The sequence below is a fragment of the Gymnogyps californianus genome, chromosome 29, assembly GCF_018139145.2.
Source record: "Gymnogyps californianus isolate 813 chromosome 29, ASM1813914v2, whole genome shotgun sequence".
NCBI classification, from domain to species: Eukaryota; Metazoa; Chordata; class Aves; order Accipitriformes; family Cathartidae; genus Gymnogyps; species Gymnogyps californianus.
The window spans coordinates 185935-210144 of NC_059499.1; the positions used below are offsets into that span (position 1 = coordinate 185935).

Here is a 24210-nt window from a genome sequence, read left to right on the forward strand (position 1 = left end):
ATCCACTCATTTAATAGTATAGCTCCTTTCTAAGCCTAATAGGAAATATTCCAGGTCCAGCTAGCTTTTAATACCTCGAAAGCCATGACACATCACGGCTCGCTCCATTTCGCAGACTAGTTAAGAATATATTGAACAACACTGACTCTTGCCGTGTGTTCTCTTAGGGCTTCCCAGAAACTCTGCTGTGAACAGTGTCACCTTGCTTGTGCTTCTTTTGGTTTTTATCCTTTTTCAGAGTTTATCCTTCCTATTCCAGGACAGATTTGCTTAAGAGTCGCAGGTGAGATACAAAATACCCAAATACCGTTCACCAGCTATTTCACCCCCTACCTACTTAATCCTTCAATAAATACTGAGTAAAGATCTGAAACACAACTACCTTTTCCTAATGCTGTGCTGTCATTGATCGTGCTGTTGCTCGTGTTATTTACTATGGATTGGGCCAGTTTATCCAAAGTAGTTAAAGTGTTTATCCGCAGTGTTAAAGTGTAGTCAGTGACAGGTAGCAGTTCTTCAGTGATTTTGCTACATCTCTGTTGTGTTCTCCATAAATACAGGAAACATAATTTAGACCAAAGCATCTTTTTTGGCTACGTGGCTTTCAAATGTAGACCGGAACAAATTACTTTGCAGACATTCATACTAAAAATTTGTAAGTATGTAGGTGCTGTGGTAAGATCCAGAGATGAATTAGGGGAAAACCTCTAATTATCTGGTTAGAAGCAGATGACTAAGAGCTTAGTTTTTAGGCTTCTCCCTAGAAATGTAGAAGCTGTTTCAGCTGTTCCAGTGGTGACCGCTTACTTAAAGGACACGAACAAATCTGTGGAATGAAAAAATTCCTACCACTGCATTCTTCCAATTCTTTCTCCGACATGATTGTTAAGTGCCATTTATCTATCATCTAGTTACAGGAGTGGGGTTTTTATATAAAAGCTTACCGTAATGGAGACTTTAAATAAAAACTACCTTCCGGATCGAAGAAGTGGGTGCCATTGCATACTGGTTGCCTGGGTCTCTGAGAGTTCACATGGGTGTCAAATGTGTGGGGGGAGAGCGCTTTTCAGTATTTCATTTCCCTGAGGCCAGGCTCAAAGGCATTTAAGGTTGTAATTACCAAGATCTGCCCACAAACAGTGTACCCATCACCAGGAACGAAGAAATCTCGGCTAAGAAGGGTCTAATGCTGTCATACTCGGCGTGTGCGTGTAGTAGAGCAAATCGTGCTCTTTACTGTCCGCTTCGAGTGTACTAAGAAAATCTTTCTTATATTCTGTGGTGCTGATACAGATTTACTTTGCGTGATTTTAGTACAGGAATGCAGAACTATGAGGCCTCCTTGCTGTTAATAAAGGTCAGTCTTTTGCTGAGATAACAAAAAGTTGTTTACAAAAGTGCAAAACTGGTAAAATTTCAGATACGTGGAGGTTAATTACATGTGACTGAGAACTGAAAAAAAAAAAACCACCTGCCAAAATTCCTGCTGAATTAAAGCAGCAACACTTCTGTCACAAGACTGGAGGGGTGAAACAAAATACTACATAGAAACCAGGTGATTAAGTCAAGTATCTGGGTCACGGGCAGCGTGCTGATGGGCTGTCTGGTTTACACCTGTATAAATCTGGTTGCAAGTAAAGTTCCAAGACTTCAGATGAACGCTCCTGAGCTGTCCTTTGTTCTCCAGTGCAAGGCAGCTATCTTCCAGTTTGCGCTTTGCCACAGCAAACGAGCGAAACTGGAACGTCTCACGTGGCATAGGCTGAGGTCGTTTCTTCCAGTGAGTCTGTGCGTTGACAGAAGGGGCACAAAAAGCCTCTGCCTGGAGTCGGGGCTCTGACAGCTCACCCGTGGGGCGGCCTGCGGTGGAAGAACTCATCCTCACTAACTGGGAGGGAAAGGGTCATTCTAACAAATGCTTTCTTTAGAGATCTCAAAGAACCCTTGGATGAATTTGCTTTAATCTTTTTATCTTGTTTGCTTTTTGGTTTTGGTTTTCTGTTGGTTTTTTTGTTTTGTTTTCCTCTTCTGTGTTACAAATGATAGAGTCCAGCACTTTGAAGACCGGATAAGAAAAGGTGGAATAGTTCTCTTCTAGAGTCATCGTGTGACCATGATGTTGGAGTTATTTGGAAATACAGATGTTCTCTGCAGAGAATATCGGGAATAACAATTAAAAAAAAAAAGTTCTATAGGCTGGTGATGGCCAAGACACTGATTCAGTCTCACAGCATCCCATATGATTAGATGACACTCTATACAGGCTTACCATTGGATTTTTCTGTCTGGGCTGCGCAGCTCTTGTGTAAGGGCACCTTTCCTGTTCAATCCTTTTATACTTTTTTTTTCCCCCACCATTCCCAAACATTTTTTTTTTTCACCAGACCTGTCACTGCCATATTATTGTAAGAAAAAAAAATTGAGAGCATCAGCTCAGGCTTTGTGCTGTAATGGGTGGTAACACACTGATTTTTCTCCTGTCTACACTCCTGGTGTTCCTTTCAGAGACCTGAACATGTATCCGTAAGGTATGACATACATATTTCTTTTAATTATAAGGAGATTTTAGTACATAGATCTCAGTGTTGTAATTCATTCTTGTAACAGTGTAATACTGTGAGACGCTTGGTATTTGCTAAATTTTGCTTTGCTGAAATCCTGTTTGTCTTGTTACATTCATTAGCAGGAAGGAATCAGACAAGCTTTTACATTTTGCCTTTCCGGATGTAACCTGAAGCCTGAATTTTAATGTCCGTATATTAACATTCTGTTCGGGACCATAAATCAAAGTGGTGAGCTCCCTGTGATAAGTTGCATTGCTTGTTTAAATTTTTAAAAAGTCAAGGTTATGTAAGCTGAATGTTCCCCACATAATTCTGCCTGTGTTTTTTATTCTTTTCTGGGTGCGGATGGGTCCAGCCCTTCCCCTGTCCCAGCTGAAATTAGTGTGTCCCGAGTACGCTGTGACTTAGAACATACCTTACCCTTCTCAGACCAAACGCGCTCAGCATTCCTGTGCCTCCCTCCAGCTCCGCTTCGGGAGTGTGGGGAGGGGTGACATGCTCCCCGTGCTCTCATTTATTTGGGGTACGCTGCTGATACTCCCCCCCCCCCCCCAACAGCTGGCTGCTTTTCTCCAGTGATGGTGGGATGTCCCTAGGTGGCTACTGAGTCCTTTGAGATGACTAATTTCAGGACCAGATGAATTAGTATACTGATGTATGCAATGCAACAGGTTCTGTGTTGATGTAGAGTCTAAAAATTGTCTATATGGGCCCTTCCCTGTTGGGAAGAAGGGTAGAACTGCTGTGCAATATAGTAAAGAGGAGAGTCGTTATGGGGGGTTTGGGTTCTTTTGTGGTGCTTTTTTTGTGGGCTTTTTTGGTGTGGTGTTTTTTTTTTCTTGGCGTTGCCTTTTTTGCCACTTCCTTATGTTCTACTTATATCTTGGTGTGTTTTTCCTTTCCTGTCCCGTTTGGCCCAATAGAGAAAGTTATCTCCCCAAGAATCACACACTTTCTGTAGCGCAGAAGTAAAACCAGGAGTTCAGACACAGCACTTACGGACGTCCAGGCAGGCGCCGTGTTACAGACCTGTGGTGTCCAGGCACGGTGGCTTTCCAGTGCTGTGGGCTCCGAGAGGGACTAGCTGGGCTTGAAATAGTTATTGGAGAAGACTTTTCAAGTTTTGACAATAACGGTGTTAACGTTGGGGCCCTGTGATCTTTCTGACGTGGTGGAATGGCTCCTTGAATGCTCGAGATCCAGCTGTTGCATTTTAATGAGGGTGAAATAAGGGCGCCCTGAAGCCCCTCAGAGGGAGCTGTCTGATGGCAGCTTCTTCCCGCCAAGCGCAATCCCGCCTGTTTGGGGCTCGGAAAGGAGACGGAGCTATTCCTGATTCTGCCTGCTCAAAGGAAATACCGAAAGGGCCCTGACCCAGCGTCTGCCATCAAAAGCGAATCGCATTGCCGTGGCAACACGCCTCGCCTCTACGGGAATTAGGTGAGGCAGAAGCTGTGGGAGGAGGAGAGGCCCAGTTGTGCTGAAAGCAGCGCAAAGTCCTCCTGGTTTAAATGGCACCAGCACCCGGACGCAGGGAAGGTGGGAAGAGAGTCAGAGCTGAGCTTCCATGCTCTCCACAAAACCATTTCTCTTTTCATGGTTTGTCAAACCCATTCTGTTTCCTTCCCCCCCCCCCCCCTCCTTTTTCTTATGCAAATTCTTTTGTTTCTGTTTCAGCTGAATGGTGTAAGAACCTGAAACGGGACGTTTGTTAAAGGCATGCAGTATTAGATGCAGAAGCCAAGCAGAGAAGGATGAAGAGAGATTTTCTTTCACATCTTGCACAACAAGTAGACTGTACACTTTGGCTGAGCAGTTTTAGCCAACTGCTCTAATAACTGCGGTTATTACCGTGATAAATAACCGCAAGTGGTTAAACACTGCGATCAATCGCAGTGCAGAGAACAACGCAATTAACGGTAAGCATAGGTGTTAAATAAACCACCGTGTCTTGAGTCATTGGGCATTGAATTTGAATGCGTGCACAAGTCATGTGGATCGCGACCTGCATGATCTCAGCGGCTTCTGATATTTTTGTGTTCAGCACCTTGTCTGACTGCCACTGTTGAGCGATACGGTGGACGTGAATCATCAGAGCAGGCGTCAGGTCAAGCTAATTAAACTTCTTGAGTGCTTCAGTCACGCCTTCCTCAGTATTACTAAAATAGCTGAGAATGTCACTGGTGAACCTGGTGATGGGAACGGCATCTGTTGCAGTTTGATTGTTTTTATCTTTGTCCCCGAGTAAAGTTGGAGAGAGTCGGTTTTTAGTGCTAACTGTGGTGTATTTGTTTTAGAGAAGGCATGCAAGGTACTCCAAGGAGTGCGCTTTACACTCGGTGTGGAAGGCAGGGAAGCTTGTGATATCCTTACCTCTGGCGCAGAATTGTGCGTGAAGAGCTGCAGCACTGGCCACGTGCCTTTTTCTGGGACGTTAGGCAGTCTTTTTGTAAAGCTTGGGCTGAAAGCGTCTGGTTCAAGACAAGACCTGAAGCTCGTTTTAAGTATTGAGACACCTAAAACACCTCTGGAGACTGGTCCTTTGCTACATGGGAAGCTATCGAAAAGAGCGAAGTGCGGCATTAAAGTGCTTGCTGTAGCCTGTTGCTGGGGAAACACAGCTCGCTGCTCTCTATTATTTGGCATTTTCTAAAGACATGGCTTTGTGCCTAGCAATATTGTTCTGTGTAGTGCTGATGGGGAGCTGCAGAAAAACAAGTCACAGAAGCCAGATCGCTGTACTTTAGGAGAGACTGTTGCATCTTGCAGAGAGCGAGATGGACAAAAGTGTTCCCGGAGAATTCAGTTTTGACTAGGAATCGAGGAATGCCTCTAGATTACAAATGTTAGAGTCAAATTGCTTCTTTTTCTCCCCACCTAATGTCCTCTTCTTTCACTTAGATTCAACTTAGCTAACGAATATCCCTTTGTACCAAATTATACCAAATTATAATGCTGTGTAGATTACTGAGAGTTTTTGTATGTGCTAACGCTTAAGTAATAGTGTTCTACTCCATTTGCCAGGATTCTGTTATGTTCCTTTACTTCTTTGAGATTTATTTTGTGTGTGCTTTTCCTGTGAATTGTCATAGCAGAAATGCATGTTTTTAGAATCAGTATAGTCATGTATGTGTTCCCTACGGTCAAAGATGGCACAGTCAGCAGCTAAAGTGATTTAATTTTTATTTGCACGCTCAATGTGCATTAACAAATTCAACATACAAGATAGCATTACATAATGTAGATTAGCTTATAGCATTATGCAGTTTCACACATGTTGAGTTAGGTTTTTTGCCTTTTTTTTTCTTTTTTTCACACAAAGTTGTAACTGTCCAAGTTAATTTTACAATAGAAGACACAAGGTAAAGAATAACCACACCTGGGAGATTTTACAGTGAGTCCGCTGTCACTTACTGTCTATTTTACGTTTTAAAAAATATATATCTGCACATCTTCAGTTTCCTATTATTCCAGAAGAGTGTTGGAGCTACTCCTATCTGCCCGATAGCCTACATCTATTTACCCTGAGCATGTTTCCTTGACGAGAAGTTCACCTTTCCTTTTCAACTAAAGGAATCTTAAATCATCTAGGCTTAAGCATGCTTTTCACACCGAAGGGAAAAAAGGGAACTTTGTTGTTGTTGTTGTTAGTACGTCCTATTCAGATGTTTGGAGCGGTGTTGGAAAGCATGTTCCGAGGAAAAGTCGTGACAGTTGCTAAACTTCAGCAACGCAATTGCTTAGTGCAAAAACTAGGATTGAAATAGATCTACACCAATTTCCAAGGGAGAACTCGTTCTCTGGTTTGTGGCTGTGAACCACTAATAGAGCATGAGTTAGAAAGCATTTAAGACAAAGATAAAATCTACTATAACCTCAGGCAGAAATCCTCGTAATCAGGATCGATAAAGCACGAACGAAGTCCACGCTTCTGTCTGCCATGCAAGGCTGAGAAATAGAGAGCTTCAGCTTCAATGCGACTTCTGTTGCTAAAAAGACACTCTGCCTGGAGGGAAGTTTCAATGAGTAACTAGCTATGAGTGAGAAAATTCAGCTTTCCAAAAATAATTTCTTAGGAAGAGGTGCCAAAGTATTGCCAACTGACAGAGCGCTGACTGTTCGCACGAAGAGCCCTCCAGCAGCTGCTGCTTTACATGGCGGCTGGAGAGGAACCCGAGTAAGACTTGCTCAATTATTCTACTTTCATTAGGACGAAGGTGGAAAGGATCATTTTTCCAACAGGGCTCTAAAATTCAGTAGTCAAGTCCCGTAAGTAGTTAAATGATCTTAAAATTTTTTAATTATAATACATTATTTACATTCCACAGGGCACAGAACAGACTGGCTGCCTGGAAGCAACTAAATGTTTACTGAAAATTTGCGGTCTTCTACGTGCCTCTTTGCAAGCTCGCTTCTGCTTCGTATTTCCATTGGAGAGTTCAGAAATAATTTTAATTTCTACAGCCTGTTATAACTATTTCCACTCAGTCTACCCACAATGTTCACAATCAATTATTTGCTGCCAATTACCATCCTTATATCTTTCCTGGCTTGAATGTAATAAGAAGCCAAATCAAGTTACTTACCAGGACGCTACTGTCTTGTACAAAACCAGCTCGTAGGCTCGTGTGTTTACCATGAGATCTAACGCAGCTACTTCCAAACTTCTGTTTGTGGAACTTTATGAACTTCTGTTCAAAACTGCTGACTATTCAGGGTTAATAGCCTGAAGTGCTACAGGTCACGCTTGGCCAGTAACGTTTTTACACTTCAGAGGTGATGGTAAGCATATCCTAAGTCTCAGAAGTCATTCACAATTTAGTAACTAACTCAAGCTGCCTTGAAACTCTGAAAATTAACTTCTTGAAGAGTTTGACACGTTTTGTAGTGACAGGCTTTGCCCTGTGTTTACTCCTTTTTTGAGAGCTGGCTCTTGGGTAACTACAAGATCATATATAATGCAAATTGACTCAAGTATGAATTTGTAATTTTTTCACTTGAAACCTCTTCCCCCCAGATATTTTCCTATCTCAGATACGTTATGCCATTAGAACAGAACTTATCAATCACGTAGAATTTCACATTTAATGTTTAAAAGAATCAGCAGGAGTTTCCTTACCAATCAATGACATGTCAGTTGTTTGGTTTTTTCTTGGGCCCTTCACGCACAGACAGGGTTAAATAAAACGAAACAGAGCGGGTTTCCCCAGTTCTGACAGTCTGTGAGATCACGCCTGTGCTAACTTCCATGCGGCAAAAGCAACGTGATCAGTTTGTTGGTGTTAGAATTTTAGATGCAGGTCTCTGATGTTGTGACCTTAGAGCTCCACAACAAGTACATCGCAACGGCAAGTATTTCAGTACCTGACGACAGAATTATTTCTTCTCTGACGGAAAGTGCCATTTTCCCCTGTATTTTCCTTTTGCGCTAGTGCAGAATTCTAAACCACCTTTATATGGCAATGCGGTTGGTACTCCCGAACCAGCAAAGAACAGAACTGCAAGAACCAATGGGCAGGCAAACTAACAAGAAACTAGAGGTTAAACAGCAGAATTCAGAAACTTTGGGAGAAGCCTAATAAAGACAGGCCAATCTCGGTGAATACCAGCAAAGACAGTTCGGCACAAACACAACTTCCATAGTGACAGATAATTGTATTAAAATCTGCAACTTGATATTGGTAGTTATACTAATTTCAGTTTGTATTAGGCATGCAATAGCGTGATTACACTGTTATATATATTCGTGGTATCTTTTTTTTTTTTTTGCATTTAATGCTCTTTAGAATTTTAGTGCCCTGCAAAATCACATCACTAGAGAACCAATCAGCTGCTGCTTCTTACGAAAGTTTAGTTCTACAGCTAAAACAAGGTTTAAGTCTGTTCTACGAGTCGGCTGTCGCTGCCGCAACCTCTGCTAGTATTCGCTCAGGCTGTGCCATTTGGCAACTGGCTTTCTAGGATTCTCACACACCTCTCGCCAGTGTTCCACGCCACCTGCCGTGATGCTGTGCGCTCCCAAAATCAGCCGTCCCACCACTTCGTTCTTTGTGGTACGGTCGAAATCGATAACTAGAAATTCAATGCTGATGTCAGGAAGGAGATCGACAGGGATATCGTAAATGAAGGATTCGTTGAAGACAGGATTCAAAGTGCACTTCTTCACGTGAGTCTTCTTTTTTGCTATGCGCTTTCTTCCGTAATAAACATTCACCTTAACGTACGGATCTGCCGGAGAAGAGAGAGAAATAAACTAATAACACAGCCCAGTAATGCTCCTGGAAGTAACGGATAGGGTTTAGCTTGCTGAACTTGAACTAACTCAAGTAAATGGTGTGAATCTAGGCTGCTCGCTCCAGCTCCCCCAGGAGGGGGGCATTGTTGGCGTATTTTCTCATTGCAAAGCAACCAGCTGATGTTAGCGGTGCAAGTTCTTTATGAGTTTCAACATTGCACGGGGACTGGGGGGAAGCAAGTCGCACGTAAATTGCGGTAACGAAGCCTCGAAATACCAAAGGGGGTAGCTTGTTGGTGAGGTCAGTGCCCGACTGGCCAAAACTTTCACTTTTCACTGTCATCTATAACGAGAAATCCCTTTACCCTCTTTCAGGAAACAGCCCAACAAAGTGTCAAAACGGTTTTAATAATTTGCAGATGGAAACCATTTATAGTGGAAGGTACTGAAAAAGAAGAAAGTTTAAAACAAAGCCTTCCGTTTTCCATCAGCCTCACTCTGTTATTTTATCAGCCAGCTTGCTCTTTATGCGGATGCTTGTTTAGGATTACAATTGAGACACCAGGCACACAGCGCTTTTTTTTTTTTGTTCACGTAACAAAAGTTTTGAAGCTGGAAGTCACCTGCCCAGCTGACACTGGCTAATTTTCACTTTTTATCCAACTGAAATGATGAGCTTATGCATAATATAAAGATCATATAAAGAAATGATGTTAGCCTTGCAAGATTCAGCAGGTAGAAGAACAGTTACTGAAAAATTTATCCTGTAGCTGGAGACCACACATGGAAAGCTTTTTTCCTTTTTTTTTTTTTAAGAAAGAGTAAAATTTAAGGCCTACAATAGAGAATTAAGCCTAGTCTGGATTCTTTCTGAGGTACACAGGAGAAAGCTGCAAAACCAGGACTAAATTTGCTATCAGTCAGGCTATTATTGAATCTCAAGTTGATTCCAACCATTTTCCCATAATCCTGAAGGAAACTTTGCTAAGGGGATTCAGGAGTCTGAGGGGCTGTGCCTGCGAAACAGGAAAGCCAGAACAGCTGCTCTTCTCTTCAAAGAGCGGAACAACAAAACCAGCAAAAACAACAAAACCAGCAAAAACAACAAAAAAGAAAAAACCAGAATTGTTTCTAATGTCATATGAATTTACTCCTCTCTATTCTGAGTCTATCACTCCTCTTTTTTTTACGCTTGCTCTCTTTTACCCTCCTCTTCTAGGGGCAGGGTTGGAGGGAGACGCAGCAAGCAGCGGTCATGCCGTGGAAAAAACGCTGCTAAGGGCAACGACGAGTGACAGCAGGATGGAGGCACAGAGCCTGCAGAGTCTGGCCAAAAGCAACATGGAGATCTGCTGAATTTGGAAAATACTGTCTTCATAAACAAACCAGGTGATGCCAGAAAGATGTAACTGTTGGTCTCGCGGTAGGAAGGATTTGGTCTTGTTTGTATAACCATCTGTTGGTGAGTGATGGATCGCTCGTAGGGATCCATCGCCCTTAGAAACAGTTTGAGGAAAAGCGTGCAAAAAGAAAATCTTCAGCTAAGACAGGTGAAAAGATCTGAAAGTGAACCTGGAGATTTTTTTTCCTACACGTTTAGAGCTGGAGAAAATAGCTTCTACCTGAGAGGCCAGTGATGTCCATCTTTGGCAAGTGTCTGGCTTTCAGCACCACAACAGTCATTCTCTGCGCCACAGGCTGGTAAGACAAGGAGACTTGCAGCTCCCCTCTGCTAATGCATTTCTGTGAAAAAGAAACAGAAAGAACTTGTTAGGACAAGATGGTCTTATACAAGGGGCAAATGTTGGAGGTCACCAGAATTGCCTTTCCCTGTGCTAAATGCCTAAAAAGTTGGGAAATTCAATGCAGGCCGTTTTAAGTGCCTCAGGCAGATGGAGCCTCTGGGAGAAGGAGCGAGTGGCGTAAGGTAAATCATCCTGTGCTGCTCAGCCTACGCCTGCTGAGCACAGTAAGCATCACTACAGCCTCTCCCCTTGAATTCTGCGTTTCCCTGAGGGCAAACCTGGTGGGCACCTTCTGAGAGAACAGCGGCTGTGGCTGCCTTCTGAGGTCTGCTACTAGAGGCGTCTGTGGGTTTGAGGAGCTTAAGTTTCATTGACTTTTGGTGGAGCTTCGATGGCCAAGGACCTCAAGTTCTTTAGGTATGCTGTGACAGTTTCACCATCCGTTTAGTCTGCAAAGGTACAGGATGAAGATAAAAGAAGATAAAAACAGATCTACTCAGTTAAACTTGCTGTGTATCCTTTCGAAGAGTAACATAATATTAAGATAATTAGTTTTGGATTCCAGATGGCGTTCATTAACTTTCATTGAGATGGCACTAATTTAGATTAAGTTTATTTGCTATCAAGGCAAACAGTATTAGCAATGGGGATGAAATTCTGCGGTGTCAGTAACGCACCGATAGCAGAGCTATTGCAACGACTCGAATAGCTGCCTGCTGAAGGTTTTGACTCTCGGTACCTTGCCCTCCTCCTGCCCCCATCGCTGTCTGGTACTGCTAACCCGGCAGAGCAAAGGTGTGGAGGCGTCCCCAAATGAAGGGATTTTTCTCACTTCAAACTGGTGAAGCGCTACAGTAAATGTCACACTAAATGCTCTGGGGGTCACCCAAGAGGTGAAGCTGTTCTTTCAACTGCTGTTATTCAGCTTAGCAGGAAAAAATTGTGTGTGTAAACTTCAACACGGAAAATGCTCATTATCATTTTGGTGGTTTCTTTTTATTTGAGCAGTTCCTGTGTGTTTCAGACAAGTTTTTCAAATGCAAGGAACGAAGGCTGTTGCTGCTTATGCAAAATTTTGGGAGGAGAGTAAATATATGAGCAAGTTCCTGGCCCTGGAAGGGAAATGTGCAGAACTTTGGCTCCTCGGATACACCAGAATACAACAGCCAGAGAGAGCACTGGGGGGTGGGGTGTATGCTGTTAGAGTTTTGGTGTTCTTTTGGTCTGAAGTAATTTAATGCAGTTACTTCAAAGTAATTTGCATTCTTAGATCGTCTGTTAGAAATTATTGGGAACGTTCATTAGGATGGGATGTACACCTTTGCTGGCTTGGATCAGTGCAATAATTTACTGGGTTTTAAATGCAATTCTGTATTCCCGATTTTGAAACTTCCTGACATTGAAAATTTTGTTCGGTAACGGCTGTTTTGACATTGTGGAACTATGTAGATTTTCAAGAATGCACACTTGACACCAAGGCAAATCTACTTTTGATTACTAATAAATGTTAAATAATTTGCATCCTTGATTAAATCTATTTTTGTTTAGCGTGACCTTTTTTCTCTATTTTTAATCTATTGCTTCTGAGAGATACGGTCAATGCACTGAAAAGAATACTATTAAAAGAACCTAAACAGCCACTTGTTTTATTATAATGTAAAGCGTCCCAAGAACCTAAGAAAAGCAAAGTAATTACCAGAACTCTGGTTTTGCTGGGATTCTTTTGGTTTGTTTTGGGTCATTGACATAGAGTCTCCTTTAAATAACTTAACTTTTTTTTTTTTCTTTTTTTAAATGCCCCATATAGCAGAAAAAACTTTTCAAGTAAAATACTGCCACTCGAGGATGCAATGAAGTATTTTATAGAGCCCAGCAACAATTTCCAAAGTGTTAAGGCAGTAAGTAAGCCCAAATGCCTTTTTCTATTGAACCTGGAGGATGGGTAGCAACACTAAACTAAGCAAGAAAATAAAAATCTTAAGAACCACCTCGTCCTCCTACCTTAGTGTATTTTCTGAGGACAGAAGACATCTTCCCCAATGTAAGCTTTAATATCTTTTATGGATTGCTCATCTTTGCCGTTTACAGCACTAGACACTAAGAGTAGGATTCATTTCACCTAAAATTTTAGATGTCTACATTTGACAAAACCATCTGAGACACACTTTGTTCTCAAGTGAGAAAAAAAATAGTCATCTAGGGTGGGATTCATCTGAGCTGATTTAGATGTCTGCTCCAGGACAAGAGGAATTACGTCAGACTCCGCTGACTATATTGATGTATTCCCACTTAATTACGGCTTACAGTAACAATTCAGATGTAGATAATTACAAGTATAGGCGTCTAAAATGGTCAGACCAGACAAACCTCCCTCTCCAAGTGAGGTTTGTCTTTGCAGATGAATGTCCCGTTACCTCAGCAGCGCTTACTTTGAGGTGGGGACTTTGCCTTTTTTCTTAGCATCATCCATTATAACATTCCTCATTTCTATGCCTAAACAGTGACCATGCCTTATCAAATCGCCAGAACCACACAGCAGAGAAACGTCTAACTAAAAGAGCACAGCCATATAATACCAGTAATATGTATCTGTGGAAAAATGGGGTTCATGGTTAAGGATTTGCGGTATTCCTGCTTATTAGACCACAGAGGCTCCTGGATCAAAAGAACCGGGATCAAATACAATGAAAGGAGTCTTGTGTCACACTAGATGAAGCGACTTACTTGTATGTTCCTTTTGAGGATCTCCCTGGTCAGCTGAACCTTTCCAGTGCTTGGATCCACCCCTGCAAGGGGCACCATGACCTCTCCAATAACATCATCTCGAGAAAAGCGATCGAAGCTCAACACGAGGAAGTGAAGCACCAAATCCTGGAGCTGGCTGTACGGGATCCCATAGAAGGTGAAAGTTTCATCAAAGACTGGGTCTAGCGTCTTGCGAAGTACACGAGTCTTCACTCGATGCCTTTTATCTGGAAGAATTGTCATCTTGATGTAAGGGTCAGAGCTCTGAGTGTGCTCATCCATCACTGGCAGCCCGTGGGCCTCCTGAATGGTAACTACCAGCGCTTTTTTAGGGAAGTTGTAGTCCACTGAGAAAGTCAGTTCACCCAACATGACGTCATCCCCTGGAGAAGATGGGGAGGAGGTTTTACTTCCTCCCGGAGTGAGGCTTTGATCTGGACTTAGTTCATCTCCATAATCTACTTTTATCGGGAGCTGGTCGACGTGGGGGGCTGCATTTGGCCCATCTGGAGCCTTATCGGAGCCTACTAAACCAGATTCAGCAGCATCCACCAAGAGGTTTCCCCTTCCAGTCTCCTTAGGAGTGCCGTTCTTGTCTCTCCGGATTCGGTTAATTTTCTTCTTGTTACTCAAGGTCTCCGGATAGATACTGATGCCTTTCAACATGTGAATGAATTTATACGGTGGGGTTTTGTGCTTCTTTTCTGCTTGCTGGTGACAGCATGTCCACACAAAAACTGTTACTGAGACAGAAACCACAAGGACAGTAGCACCAATGAGGCCTGCCACAACTGGAGAGACATCTGCAGAGAAGACAAGGCAGTCAGGAAGGAGCTTGTACCTTTGGGGTGGCCGTGCCCCCACGGGGCCAAGCACTTCTGGATGGAGAGCTATACGGTACTAGTGTGTTGTTCTTAATTCAATGATCTTGGTATCAAAGCTTCCCCAGAATAAAAAATTACTTCCTTTAATTTATATTTTCCCACGTGGGAAACGTTTTACACTCCTAAGGCATGCTTGCCCTATGTTTTACGTGCTAAGAATCTCAAACAGTTGGTTGCCTTATCTTGCCAAATCAAGCTCCTGCATTACCGGCATCTCCACAGCTCCACAGGAATACGGTTTCTTGATTTGCAGAAAGCGCTTTTTTTTTTTTTTTTAATGCCCTGTTCAGAAACATTACACAATTCTATTTTAACAACAGAAAGGGAGTAATAAATATAGCCATAACACTGGATCTGGCGTTATCCTTTATTAACAATTTTTAAAAAATCACTTTGGCCTGAAACGGTTGATTATTTTGTCCTAGCCTCTTACGGCAGATACAGGGCCAATGGTAGGCACAAAATTTCATGTGGAAATCCAATGTCCAAAAACAATGGGCAGAAAATCCTGTATTTGGATTTAGGGATTATTTGATATTTTCTAGAATTTGTCAACTATGTTCTTCAGTAATGACAAGCCAGAATAAAAAAGCACCGCGTTAATTTTTAGCAACCATGCTAGTTATTTTCTATTTATAATGGTTGACTTTGGAGAAGTATTACCAAGACACAGAATGAAACCAGTAGTGTTGAGCTCCCCAGTACATTATATTGACATCCTCAAGCAATTCCAGTCAAGGGCCACCACGACGATTAAAAAGTTGGAGCGAATGGAGAATGGAGAGCAGATGGAAGATGAGGAGAGACCAAAAGAGCAGGGTTTGTTCAGTCTTAAAAGGGAAGGAAAAGGGAGAGATCTTTTTGCTGTCTTCAGTTTCTTGGTGGGAGGCTATAGGGAAGGTAGAGCCAGGCTCTTCTTATAACTTATTATGGTATTACTGGTTTAATCATCATTAAAGCAATTTTTTTTTTTTTTTGGAAGCACGCAAACAAAAAAAACCTCTAGCCCCATGTCTCTTTCTTTACAAGTTGTACAAACTGCTTCCATAGTAAAAGGGAAAACCAAAAATCATTGTCATGACAATCATGGCAATAGCTAAATGGAACAGCTAGTAAAAAGGTAGGCTTCTCTGATTTTCCTATCGTCATTCTGTACCATAAACAGGAGAAAATAATCTTCTAACCTCATACCTGAAACTATAGAGAGCACCTTGATTTTGTGTTTTCTCTGTTCTTTCCACATTACTATTTATTGAGGTTAACAGGCAAGAAGACAAGACTGCCAGACTATAATCTGAATATCTGATAGGCTCAGGGAAAACTGTGATTTTCGAGAGAATAAGTCTCCTTTTTGCAAAAATAACAAAATCACTTTTGGTTAGACAGAAGCCTTCCCAGACTGAAACTGGAAGTCTTTTGCAATGGTGACCAACTTCACAGATAAATCTGTCTCTGGCCCCACTGCAAGTATAGCCTTGGATTGAATTAACTAAAACAAAAAGAATTCATAATGTTAACAAAACACCCCCCAAAAAAAACTTTATTTTGTTACTTAATGTTCCCTCTTTGAAATGAGGCAAGTGGTCTTTAACAGCGAATTTGAATACAACTCAGCCATATACCGATATTAAAAGCTTCAGTGGATATGCAAAAAAGGACAAATGCTGAAACTCCTTTCTTATTCTGATCTCTTTTTTGTGTGTGTGTGTGTTTTGTTTCTATTGTGTCTTCACAGAATCAGCTCTTCTACCTTCATTTCCTGCAGATCTGATGGGACAATTTTAGAAGCAGCAACCAGCAGTCATGCTAGAAAGCACCAACTAAGTCTTTGTGATCTTTCTTCCATCGAATTATCTTAACTCTTAAATTTGGCTCCCATAATGTTCTGCGGCAAAGAGTTTCTCAGCTTAATTACGTGGCATGAGAAAACAAGGGCTTTTATTTCGAGCCCGTCCCACCTCGTTTCGTTTGACGCCTGTTCTTGCGTTAGAAGAAACAGGGAGCGATCGTTCCCTCCTCTGTGCTGCTTGTGACAGCCCTCTTCCTGGCTGAAGACTCCTACTTAGGTAATCATTCCATACATTCATTAGTCCTGTCTCCGTAATTCCTTACAGTTGAAAACTACACTGATGTAAAGCTGCCTAAAACCAATTTTAGTTCAGCTTCTGCAACATTCAAAGCACTTCGCTATGCACAATGTCCATTTTAAATGGCACCGCAGCCTGTCTCCTCTCTCAAAAAGAGCAGAACCGTGCTTTTTTATTCAAACTTCGTAGAAGAGATCTTTGTTCTGATTTAACTGAAACAAAACCAACTTTTTTGGATACGGAATTATATTTCAAGTAATGAAAAATCATTGAAAACTTCCTTTCAAAACTGATGTTTGCTAATTACACCCTAATGGCGGCCAACAGTTCAATTACGACAGCACGTGGCTCTTGGATTCCAGGAAACACAGAACGTTAAAGGTAAGTAGAAACGTTGCACATCAGATAAATGATACAGTATGGAGAATTATTACTAAGTACTTCAGAATGTAAAGGAAACGTAGTAACTGTGCTTTAACTACGGGGCCTTATGGTCTGAGGGGAAGGTCAGTCAATGGCTGGAGGACAGAAAGAGGCAGCAGTCTGAACCTTCAGCACTGGAGCAACCCAACCGACACAGACGCCCAACGCTGCGGTACCAGCCCTTGTCACCCACTGGACTACAGAAAAACAGCATCTTAAAAATTGGCGAGTACTGACTCGGGAGAATTATTTCGCCTGCGACCCAGGGAGCCGCGCCATGTCCGTGCCCGGGCTGGACGGCGGCCACGCAGCCACGGCTTCGGCCCGCTTCGCCCCTGATGATTTAGCAGGCTTCGTAGTTTCTCCATCGCCACCGAGGCGCTCCCGGCAGCCCCGGGACCGGCTCCCGATTCCACCGGGGCCCGGCCAGCGCCCCGGGCCGGCTTTGCCCCCCGCCCCGCCACCCGGCCCGGAGGGCGGCGTGACGCCCCCGCTGCACCCCCCCCACCCCGCCCCGCACCCCCGGCCCGGAGGCCCGCGTCGCGTCCCCCCCCCCGCCGCCGCCGCCGCCCCCCTCCATTCGGGGGCCCGCGCCCCCGCCCGCAGACCCCCCCCCTCTCCCGGCTGCCAGGCCGCCTCGGCAGGCCCCGCCTTGTCGGGCCGCCGGTGCCGGTGCCGCAGCCGCCCCGGCCCCCGGGGAGGCGCGAACAAAGGCCGGGGCGCGGCGCGGCCCGGCACAGACATCACGTCATGCGGCGGGGGGCCGCCCGGCCCGGCCGCGCACCTGCTCCCCGCGGGCCCGGGCTCCGCTGCCGACGGCCGGGCCGGGCCGGGCCGAGCCGCGGCCCCGCTCCCGCGGCGGCTCCGGGGGCGAGCGCTGGCACCGCCCCAGCTGCCGGCGGCGAGCGGTGGGTGTTGGCTGCCGCCGGGGGGGAGGACGACCGGCCCGCGGGGGCGGAGGGGGACGGTGCCGGCGCGGCTCGTCTCGGCGCAGCGAGCGGGGCCGATGGCGCCGCGCGGGGCCCGGCCTCGGGGCAGCGGGCGCCGCGCGGGGCCTCGCCTTGGGCGCTCCCGGGGCGGAGGAAGGGGCCCTCTGCGCGGCCCGGCCCCCACTCACCGAAGCCGGGGTGGACACTGGTGATCTCCGCCATGGCCCAGCTTAGGCCGGGGCAGCCGGGATGCGGAGCCCGGTGCGGAGGCGCCGCGGTGCCGGCCCCCGCCCGGAGGATGCTCGCAAGCCCGGGATGCAGGAGCTGCCGACTGGTCCCGATGCGGCGCAGGCCCCGCCCGGCGGCCCGGCCCGCCCCTCCCCGCGCCAGCCGGCGGCCGGCCCCGCCCCGCAGCCGCCCGGCGGTGACTCGGCAAGTGTCGGGGCTCCGGCCGCGCCTCCGGGCGAGGAGCCGGGGGGCAGCGGGGCGTGTGCGTGAGCTCGCGGGGCCAGTGACCCCGCTCCCGCCGTGAGGGGACGGCGCCGGGGCCGACGGGCTCCGCCGGGGAGCGCGGGCAGCAGTACTGGGCAGGCCCTCCCTCCCCCACGGGAAGACCCTCCGAGGCGGCGGCAGAGGTGGCGGGGGGGGGGGGGGGCGCCCCGGAGCTAGGCAGCGGGCGCGGCGCCCGGCGGCGTCGCCCAGCAAAGATGGCGGCGGCCGCGCTCGCCGCCCCCGCCGCCCGGCGTCGTCGTCGTCACGGCGGGGCTGGCGGCCCGCTCGCCGCCAACATGGCGGCGGCTCGCTCCGCGCCCGGCCAACATGGCGGCGCGGCGCCTGCGCGGCGGGCGGGCCCCGCGGCGCTTCCGGTTCCTGCGGAGCGAGCGGGACGGGGCGGCGGGGCCCGGGCTCGGGCGGCGGTGCTGCTGCTGCCCCGCGGCCAGCCGCTTTCCTGTCTTCCAGGTGGTGGCCGGGATGTCGCTCTCGCTGAAGATGCTGCCCTGCAAGAAGAGGAGAGCGGCGGTGGTGGGGCCGCAGAGCCCGCGGGACCGCGGCGGCGCCGGGGAGGGCGGGGAGCTGCCCGGCGCCGGCGGCTCCTGCTCGGCGGGCGCTGCCGATGGCGGCTCCTCCGCCAAACTCGCGCCGGCGGCCCGAGCCGGCGGGCCGCCCTCCTCCGGCCCGGTCGTGTGGAGGGGGCCCGGGGAGGCCTCGCTGAAGGGCGGGAAGAGGCCCCCCGCCAGGGCGGCCCCGGGCTCCGGTCAGGAAGCGCCGGGCGCGAAGGAGGCCTGCGCTGCCGCCCAGCTCCCCGAGGGCCTCAGGAGTCCCGAAGCGGTGGCGGAAGGTAAATGCGTGCGCTGCCCGCCCCGGTGTGTGTTACGGGGCGCTCGGTGGTTCTCCACACGCCGGTTGCCGGCCCAGCTCCTGCCGGCTGCCGGTGTGGGCTCGGTCCTGTGAGCTCTGCTCATCGCCGGGGTCAGCTGAGGGAGAGCTGCATAGGCGTGTTTATATAAAGCTTCTCCTTTGCGTGCTTGGTTTTTGTGGTGTCTTTTTTTTCTCTGAAGTATTACAGGTTAGCAGGCATCCCGTTTTCAAAGTTCGGGGGGTTTTCTCCCTTAAAACATTAGAAAACTAGTGGAGAACTTAAGCTGCTTGCCTCTAGCACTGCCAAACACCACGCGCTTTAGAAGTTGCGGGTTTTTTTGAATTTCCAACCTAAAATACCTAGTTTTACGAACTTGAACGCATTTTCCCGGTCTTGCCCCTGTGTTTAATCTTTTATGGACTGTAATAGCGATCAGTCCTAACACTAACTTTCATAGACGTTTTTCACAGGTTTTACATGGTGCAGGATATGTTACTTTCAGCTAGTCTTTAGAGAAGTCTTTGTAAATCCAGGCTTTGATTTGGAACGGTCACCTTGCGTTTAGTTTTTAAAAACAAATGTTTGGCTAGTGAGTTGTGAGACTGGCAAAAGTGAAAGCTGCTGCTTCTTCCAAAAATACTGGTTTTCAGAGTTTTTTGTCCGCATTTGCTTTCATTCTCAGAAGATAATTCTTCTAAGCATTTGGAAAAGTAGTCTAGAGGGGCACTTGTATGGGGCTCTGCTGTGATCCTTTACGAGAACTGATGCAAGTAGAACTTGTGTTAATATCAAGTTACAAATTTGTTGTGGAATGTAGGTATTTTGGAAGTTTGTGTAAAAAGCCCAGGTGAGCTTTGCTTGCTCTGAGGTTCACTCAGTGAAAGTGTGATGTGTGACTCGTGAGGGAGACGAGAGGTACTCACTATCAAACTGATGCTCGTTTTGTATCTCCAGTCATCTTTAAGCCTACTGAAATAAGTGGTTGTTCCCTCTTTCCGCAAATTGCCCGTCCTATTCTTTTTCTCTTCTGGTATACGTTTTTGTCTCTGAGCTCAATGAGATTGGAGAGTTGATCTGGCAAAAAAAAAAAAAAAGTGGGGGTGTGTGGGAAGTGTGGGGGTGTCGTCGTTTTTTCCTCTCCATCTGGATCAACTCCCTGATCTGATTTTCTGCGCAGCTACACAAATAGCTGTGCCAGCCCAGAGCAGCAGCTGTTGCGGTGTCGAGGAGCTGGTTTTATTGGGTGACAGTGTGTTTTCATACTGGCTTAGGGTGTTCATGAAACTTCAGGTTTGAGCTGTTTTTTAATAATCATTGTAAGCCCATCTGACTACAGGCTGCAGCAAAGAGGGACAGCGCTTCCTTGTTTCCTTGTGAAAAGTCTTGTCTCTGGTTCTCGTGCTGCTGTGATTAGCTCACTGATTTGACTGAAAGCTGATTTTGTGTTGCAAGAAAGTGGAACAGGGGTCGGTTCACGGTTGTTTTCGAGGCCTGTGTAATTTCTAGGACTGCGCAAAATAGGAGCAGGAAGGGTACGTAGCCACCCCTGTCAGCAGTAACGTGGTTTTAAATTGGCCCAAGGTGGCTGTGAAACTGCATCCTAAGGTTGCAGTCAACTGTGGTGTTCTAGCTGTGAATAACCTGTCTGGGTGAAGGAGTGCTTGCCCCTAGCTGTCGATTTCTGGTGTTGCAGTTGCATTTATACAACAAGGAGTACAAACATGTTTTAAACAAATCATCAGTTTTTTGTGATTGGATCATTTGACAGGAACGGTTTTGAGCGTAGCTGTGCAAAACTGATGGTGGAAGGAGCAAGACTGAAATAGGCGGAGGTGGGGATCTCTTCGCCTGGATTTGTTGCCAGCAGGATGGGACTGCTGCTGCAGTGTTCAGTGTATCTGGATCACTTTCACAGGCCGGGTTAGACCTGTGCAGTTGGTTTAACAGATTTGAATGGGTCACGATAAGCTTTTGTAATTGCAGCGGCCTCTTAACCTTGCTCAGCTGTTTCCGTATGGCATATCTGACTACAACTTAGTGTATACTGTTTACAGGGAAAATGCCTAAGCTGTATACGGAGGTGGAAGTGAATTCGCAGAGAGATCAGTATCTGACTGAAAACCAATCTGCAGTGCAGGAGTCTCCAGTGAGAAGTTCTTTGCAGCTGGCTGTTAGAAATCCTACCGTGATGAAGCCACTGAAGAACACCAGAGCTGGTGAGTGGCCCCAGCAGACTGATGAGGAAAATGAGGATTTGGGGCTGTTTATTCCATTGGGTAAGCTTTGTGCAAGGAACAGACCTGTGACTTGATACAGTAGACGCAGAACTCTGGAATTGTGTACACCACGGCAGGAGCTGTTTAGGTGCAACGTTTTTTGAAGTTTTCATCCTGTGGATGAAGTTCACTTCATCCAAGTGAAACTTGCTGGAGCTGATCTCTGCAATTTTCGGTTACTAAAAACGCTGCTTTCCTTCAGAGGAGGGTACGATTCTTTCATTTCCCTGAGTCAGCAAAACAGCGCCACTTGGGAAACGCTTTAAGTCCTGGAAACTGTAACCTGCTCTTGCTGTATGGTGCCTGGAGTTTTGCACTGTTTTAATCTTGATGGCATACTTAAAACACCTCCTTCTGGAAAAGGCGTAAAAAGGCTGCTGAGACCATTCTGTAGAACCAATCTAATAGAGATGGCAAATACATAACCTTTATTTGCTTGACTAATGTGACTCACTCAGGTCCTGCAGAATTTGAATCCATCATTCAGAAGACTGTTTTTAGTTCTTATGGCCATTTCCATTTGGGTGAATTCCTTACCAGCTGTTGGAAAGCTGCTGCCACTTCAGTATCTGCAGAATTCTAGCTTTTTAAATTCATACTGTCAGAATGTGCTGAATGTGAAGTACCTGAATTTTTAGATTCCATTTTTATTAATTTTCAGAGGAGCAAGATGGAGAGGATATTGAGAGAAGGAAGAGGAGGAGGAAGGCAACCAAACGGAAAAGAGAAGGGAAAAGTCAAGAAGCGGAAGGATCTTTGTCTTGTGACATCAAGCTAGATGATACCCTTGATCGCACCTTAGAAGATGGAGCTAAACAACATAACCTGACAGTTGTCAACGTGCGAAACATTCTGCATGTGAGTGCGGTGGGACTATGACAGGGAACGGAGAAGTGCCCAGCTTTTTAAGAAAGTGCAGTCTAGACATCAGTATAGCACTAATGGTAGCACTTGATTTCAGGAACAAGGAAGACTTGGTAGGCACCCACATCCTAATCTCTCCTATAAAAAGCTATAAAGAGAGAATCATGTGGTGTACGTGTAAGTTACCTAGACCTGGCTTTGTTAGTAGGTATTGATCCCTGACTTCCATTTATTTACAATGGCGAATGGGTCTGTTTTACTGTACCGTAATAGCAGTAGCAGGAGTAATTGAACTAAAATGCATACTTCTGGTTCCAGGTGAGGAGATGTAAACTGTGAACTCACTGTTTCTTGTTTTGAGTGAACTGTTTCATGATAGAGTCCTGACGGAATTCTAGTGGTGCTGACAGAAATGCATTACTCTTAGTTAATGACCCCAGCCAACCTTTTAGTCCATCACACAACTTCCAGTTAGAAAGGAACTGCAAGAAGAGTGTCTGTGCTGTCACGGCTGTGTAGTGAAACTCTAATTCTACACTTATATTAGGTGAATTCAGTTTATCCCATGAGCAGGGTTTGGAGAGCAATAGTATTTATTTTCCCACAGGATCAAACATTATGCTTTTTTTTTTTTTTCTTTCCCTGCAGCTAGTGGTGTTCTAATCCAGGTGATCTCAGATACTTTCCCTTCTTGCCATCCCTGTGGCAAACAAACTGGAGACTGCCATGATTCTTTCGGGCAGGTTCACCAGCTGATTTTGTGCAAGTGCCATAAATTAATGCCTTTCTCTGTCACATGGCCCTGTGGAAGGGCTGTAAATATCTCACAGTCGCCTACCTTCCCTGGAACCTTATGGTGGCATTCAGAAAATGTAGTCGCAGATACTGGGTCTCTTCTGCCTTCCCCTATTTCTTTTAAATATATACAATGTTTTCTGAAATGATGTAGCACAATGTTTCAAAGAGTAGATTATTACATACTTTCTCTAGAGAATTAGACCCTTGCTATTTTGGAAGCCTGTGAGTGCTTAAGGATTTAAGTTTTCTGTTGCAGCTTCATAGCGGCATTTCTCATGTGGCTGGGATCGGCACGTTTTACTGATTACATGACACAAGGGAAAGGAAACTGGCGTGGGCTTTTGTTTCGACTATTTTCTTTCCTTCTGCTGGAAATGTATTCCGTGGAGCATTCACAGAGAATGTGGTGCAACTGTTTTTATCACTGCTGTGCTTACTTTATATTTTCTTGTCCGATCACTGAACAATCTTTTTTATTATAGTGTAATTACAAAGTATATTGTACACTGAATATTTCTCCATCATGTTTCCAACTAGTTTATTTTAACCTTAAGTCTGTTTCTTTTTAACAAACAGAATGTAAGGGATACTTTTTTGTGTGTTCCTGTAGGAAGTGATCACAAATGAGCATGTGGTTGCCATGATGAAAGCAGCCATCAGTGAGACAGAAGATATACCTCTGTTTGTAAGTAAAAAGCTTTTTCAGCTTGGTTTTTCAGTTGTTCCAAATGCACGATACCTTCACCAGTCTATCTTCTTGGTCCATGACGTGGTTTGGAGAGAAGAGGTAGAATAGGTAGTGCCATAATTTACATTTCATTACCAGATTTGCCACCTGGATGAAGTGAGTAGTGTCTGTGTATGAGTGTAAATTATGAAACAGAATTAAGAGGGGTTATTTTTGATGTCACTCTGATCATGTCTAAAAGGTAATGAATTTAAAAAAAGAGAAAAGTCTTGTAGTAAAGAGTTGCTGGGGAAAAGTTTGCAGTTAAGGAAAATAGCTGAATAGGTTGCTGTTGTCTTGTTTTAAACTCTCAGGAGCCCAAAATGACTCGTTCCAAACTGAAGGAAGTTGTGGAGAAAGGAGTGGTAAGTATGTCATCTGCTTTTACTGTTGCACCCTCCCTCTACCCGAATGGTTTTGATTGTTGGGTCTTCTAAAAGAAGTGCGAAGTGTGCTTTTATGTGATTTATTCTTAAAATGAAAAAAAAAAAAGTTAAAACAATGTAAAAAAGAATTAATTTTAGATAAGCAGAATAGAACCAGGTCAGACTTAGAAAATGCAGTGAATTGACA

The 24210-nt window shown here is 45.5% G+C and overlaps 2 protein-coding genes across 5 annotated transcripts in view; one reads left to right on the forward strand and one right to left on the reverse strand.

Moving 5' to 3' along the window:
* Positions 1–5730: 5730 nt before the first annotated feature.
* On the reverse strand, positions 5731–17864 carry SYT11 (synaptotagmin 11). Of its 2 annotated transcripts, none has more exons than XM_050912395.1 (4): positions 17801–17864; positions 13269–14092; positions 10422–10542; positions 5731–8792 (listed from the first exon to the last, which is right to left on the reverse strand). In XM_050912395.1, the coding sequence occupies exons 1-4, from the start codon at positions 17832–17834 to the stop codon at positions 8482–8484; spliced, it is 1290 nt and encodes a 429-aa protein (XP_050768352.1). In that variant the 5' UTR covers positions 17835–17864; the 3' UTR covers positions 5731–8481. The 2 variants fall into 2 exon arrangements, with proteins under 2 accessions (XP_050768352.1, XP_050768353.1); XM_050912396.1 differs by having other exon boundaries at positions 10416–10542.
* A 901-nt stretch (positions 17865–18765) lies between these two features.
* LOC127027046 (GON-4-like protein) overlaps positions 18766–24210 on the forward strand; it is a 29165-nt gene continuing 23720 nt past the window's right edge. For 2 of the 3 annotated variants that reach the window (XM_050912421.1, XM_050912423.1), the window contains exons 1-5: positions 18766–18951; positions 21027–21248; positions 21910–22106; positions 23521–23595; positions 23952–24002. In XM_050912421.1, the coding sequence (XP_050768378.1) occupies positions 21032–21248; positions 21910–22106; positions 23521–23595; positions 23952–24002 (540 nt within the window). In that variant the 5' untranslated portion in view covers positions 18766–18951; positions 21027–21031. The remainder of the gene's footprint in view (positions 18952–21026; positions 21249–21909; positions 22107–23520; positions 23596–23951; positions 24003–24210) is intronic. The other variant, XM_050912422.1, reaches the window with a different exon arrangement.

Excerpts from the sequence above, each read along its gene's own strand:
- SYT11 (XM_050912396.1), bottom strand. The coding sequence starts at position 17,834 with ATGGCGGAGATCACCAGTGTCCACCCCGGCTTCG. Across the intron at positions 10,543-13,268 it reads TCCTCAAAAGGAACATACAA|AAATGCATTAGCAGAGGGGA; the intron begins GTAAGTCGCTTC and ends TCTTTTTCACAG. Across the intron at positions 8,793-10,415 it reads CACTGGCCTCTCAGGTAGAA|ATCCGTACGTTAAGGTGAAT; the intron begins GCTATTTTCTCC and ends CTTCTCCGGCAG.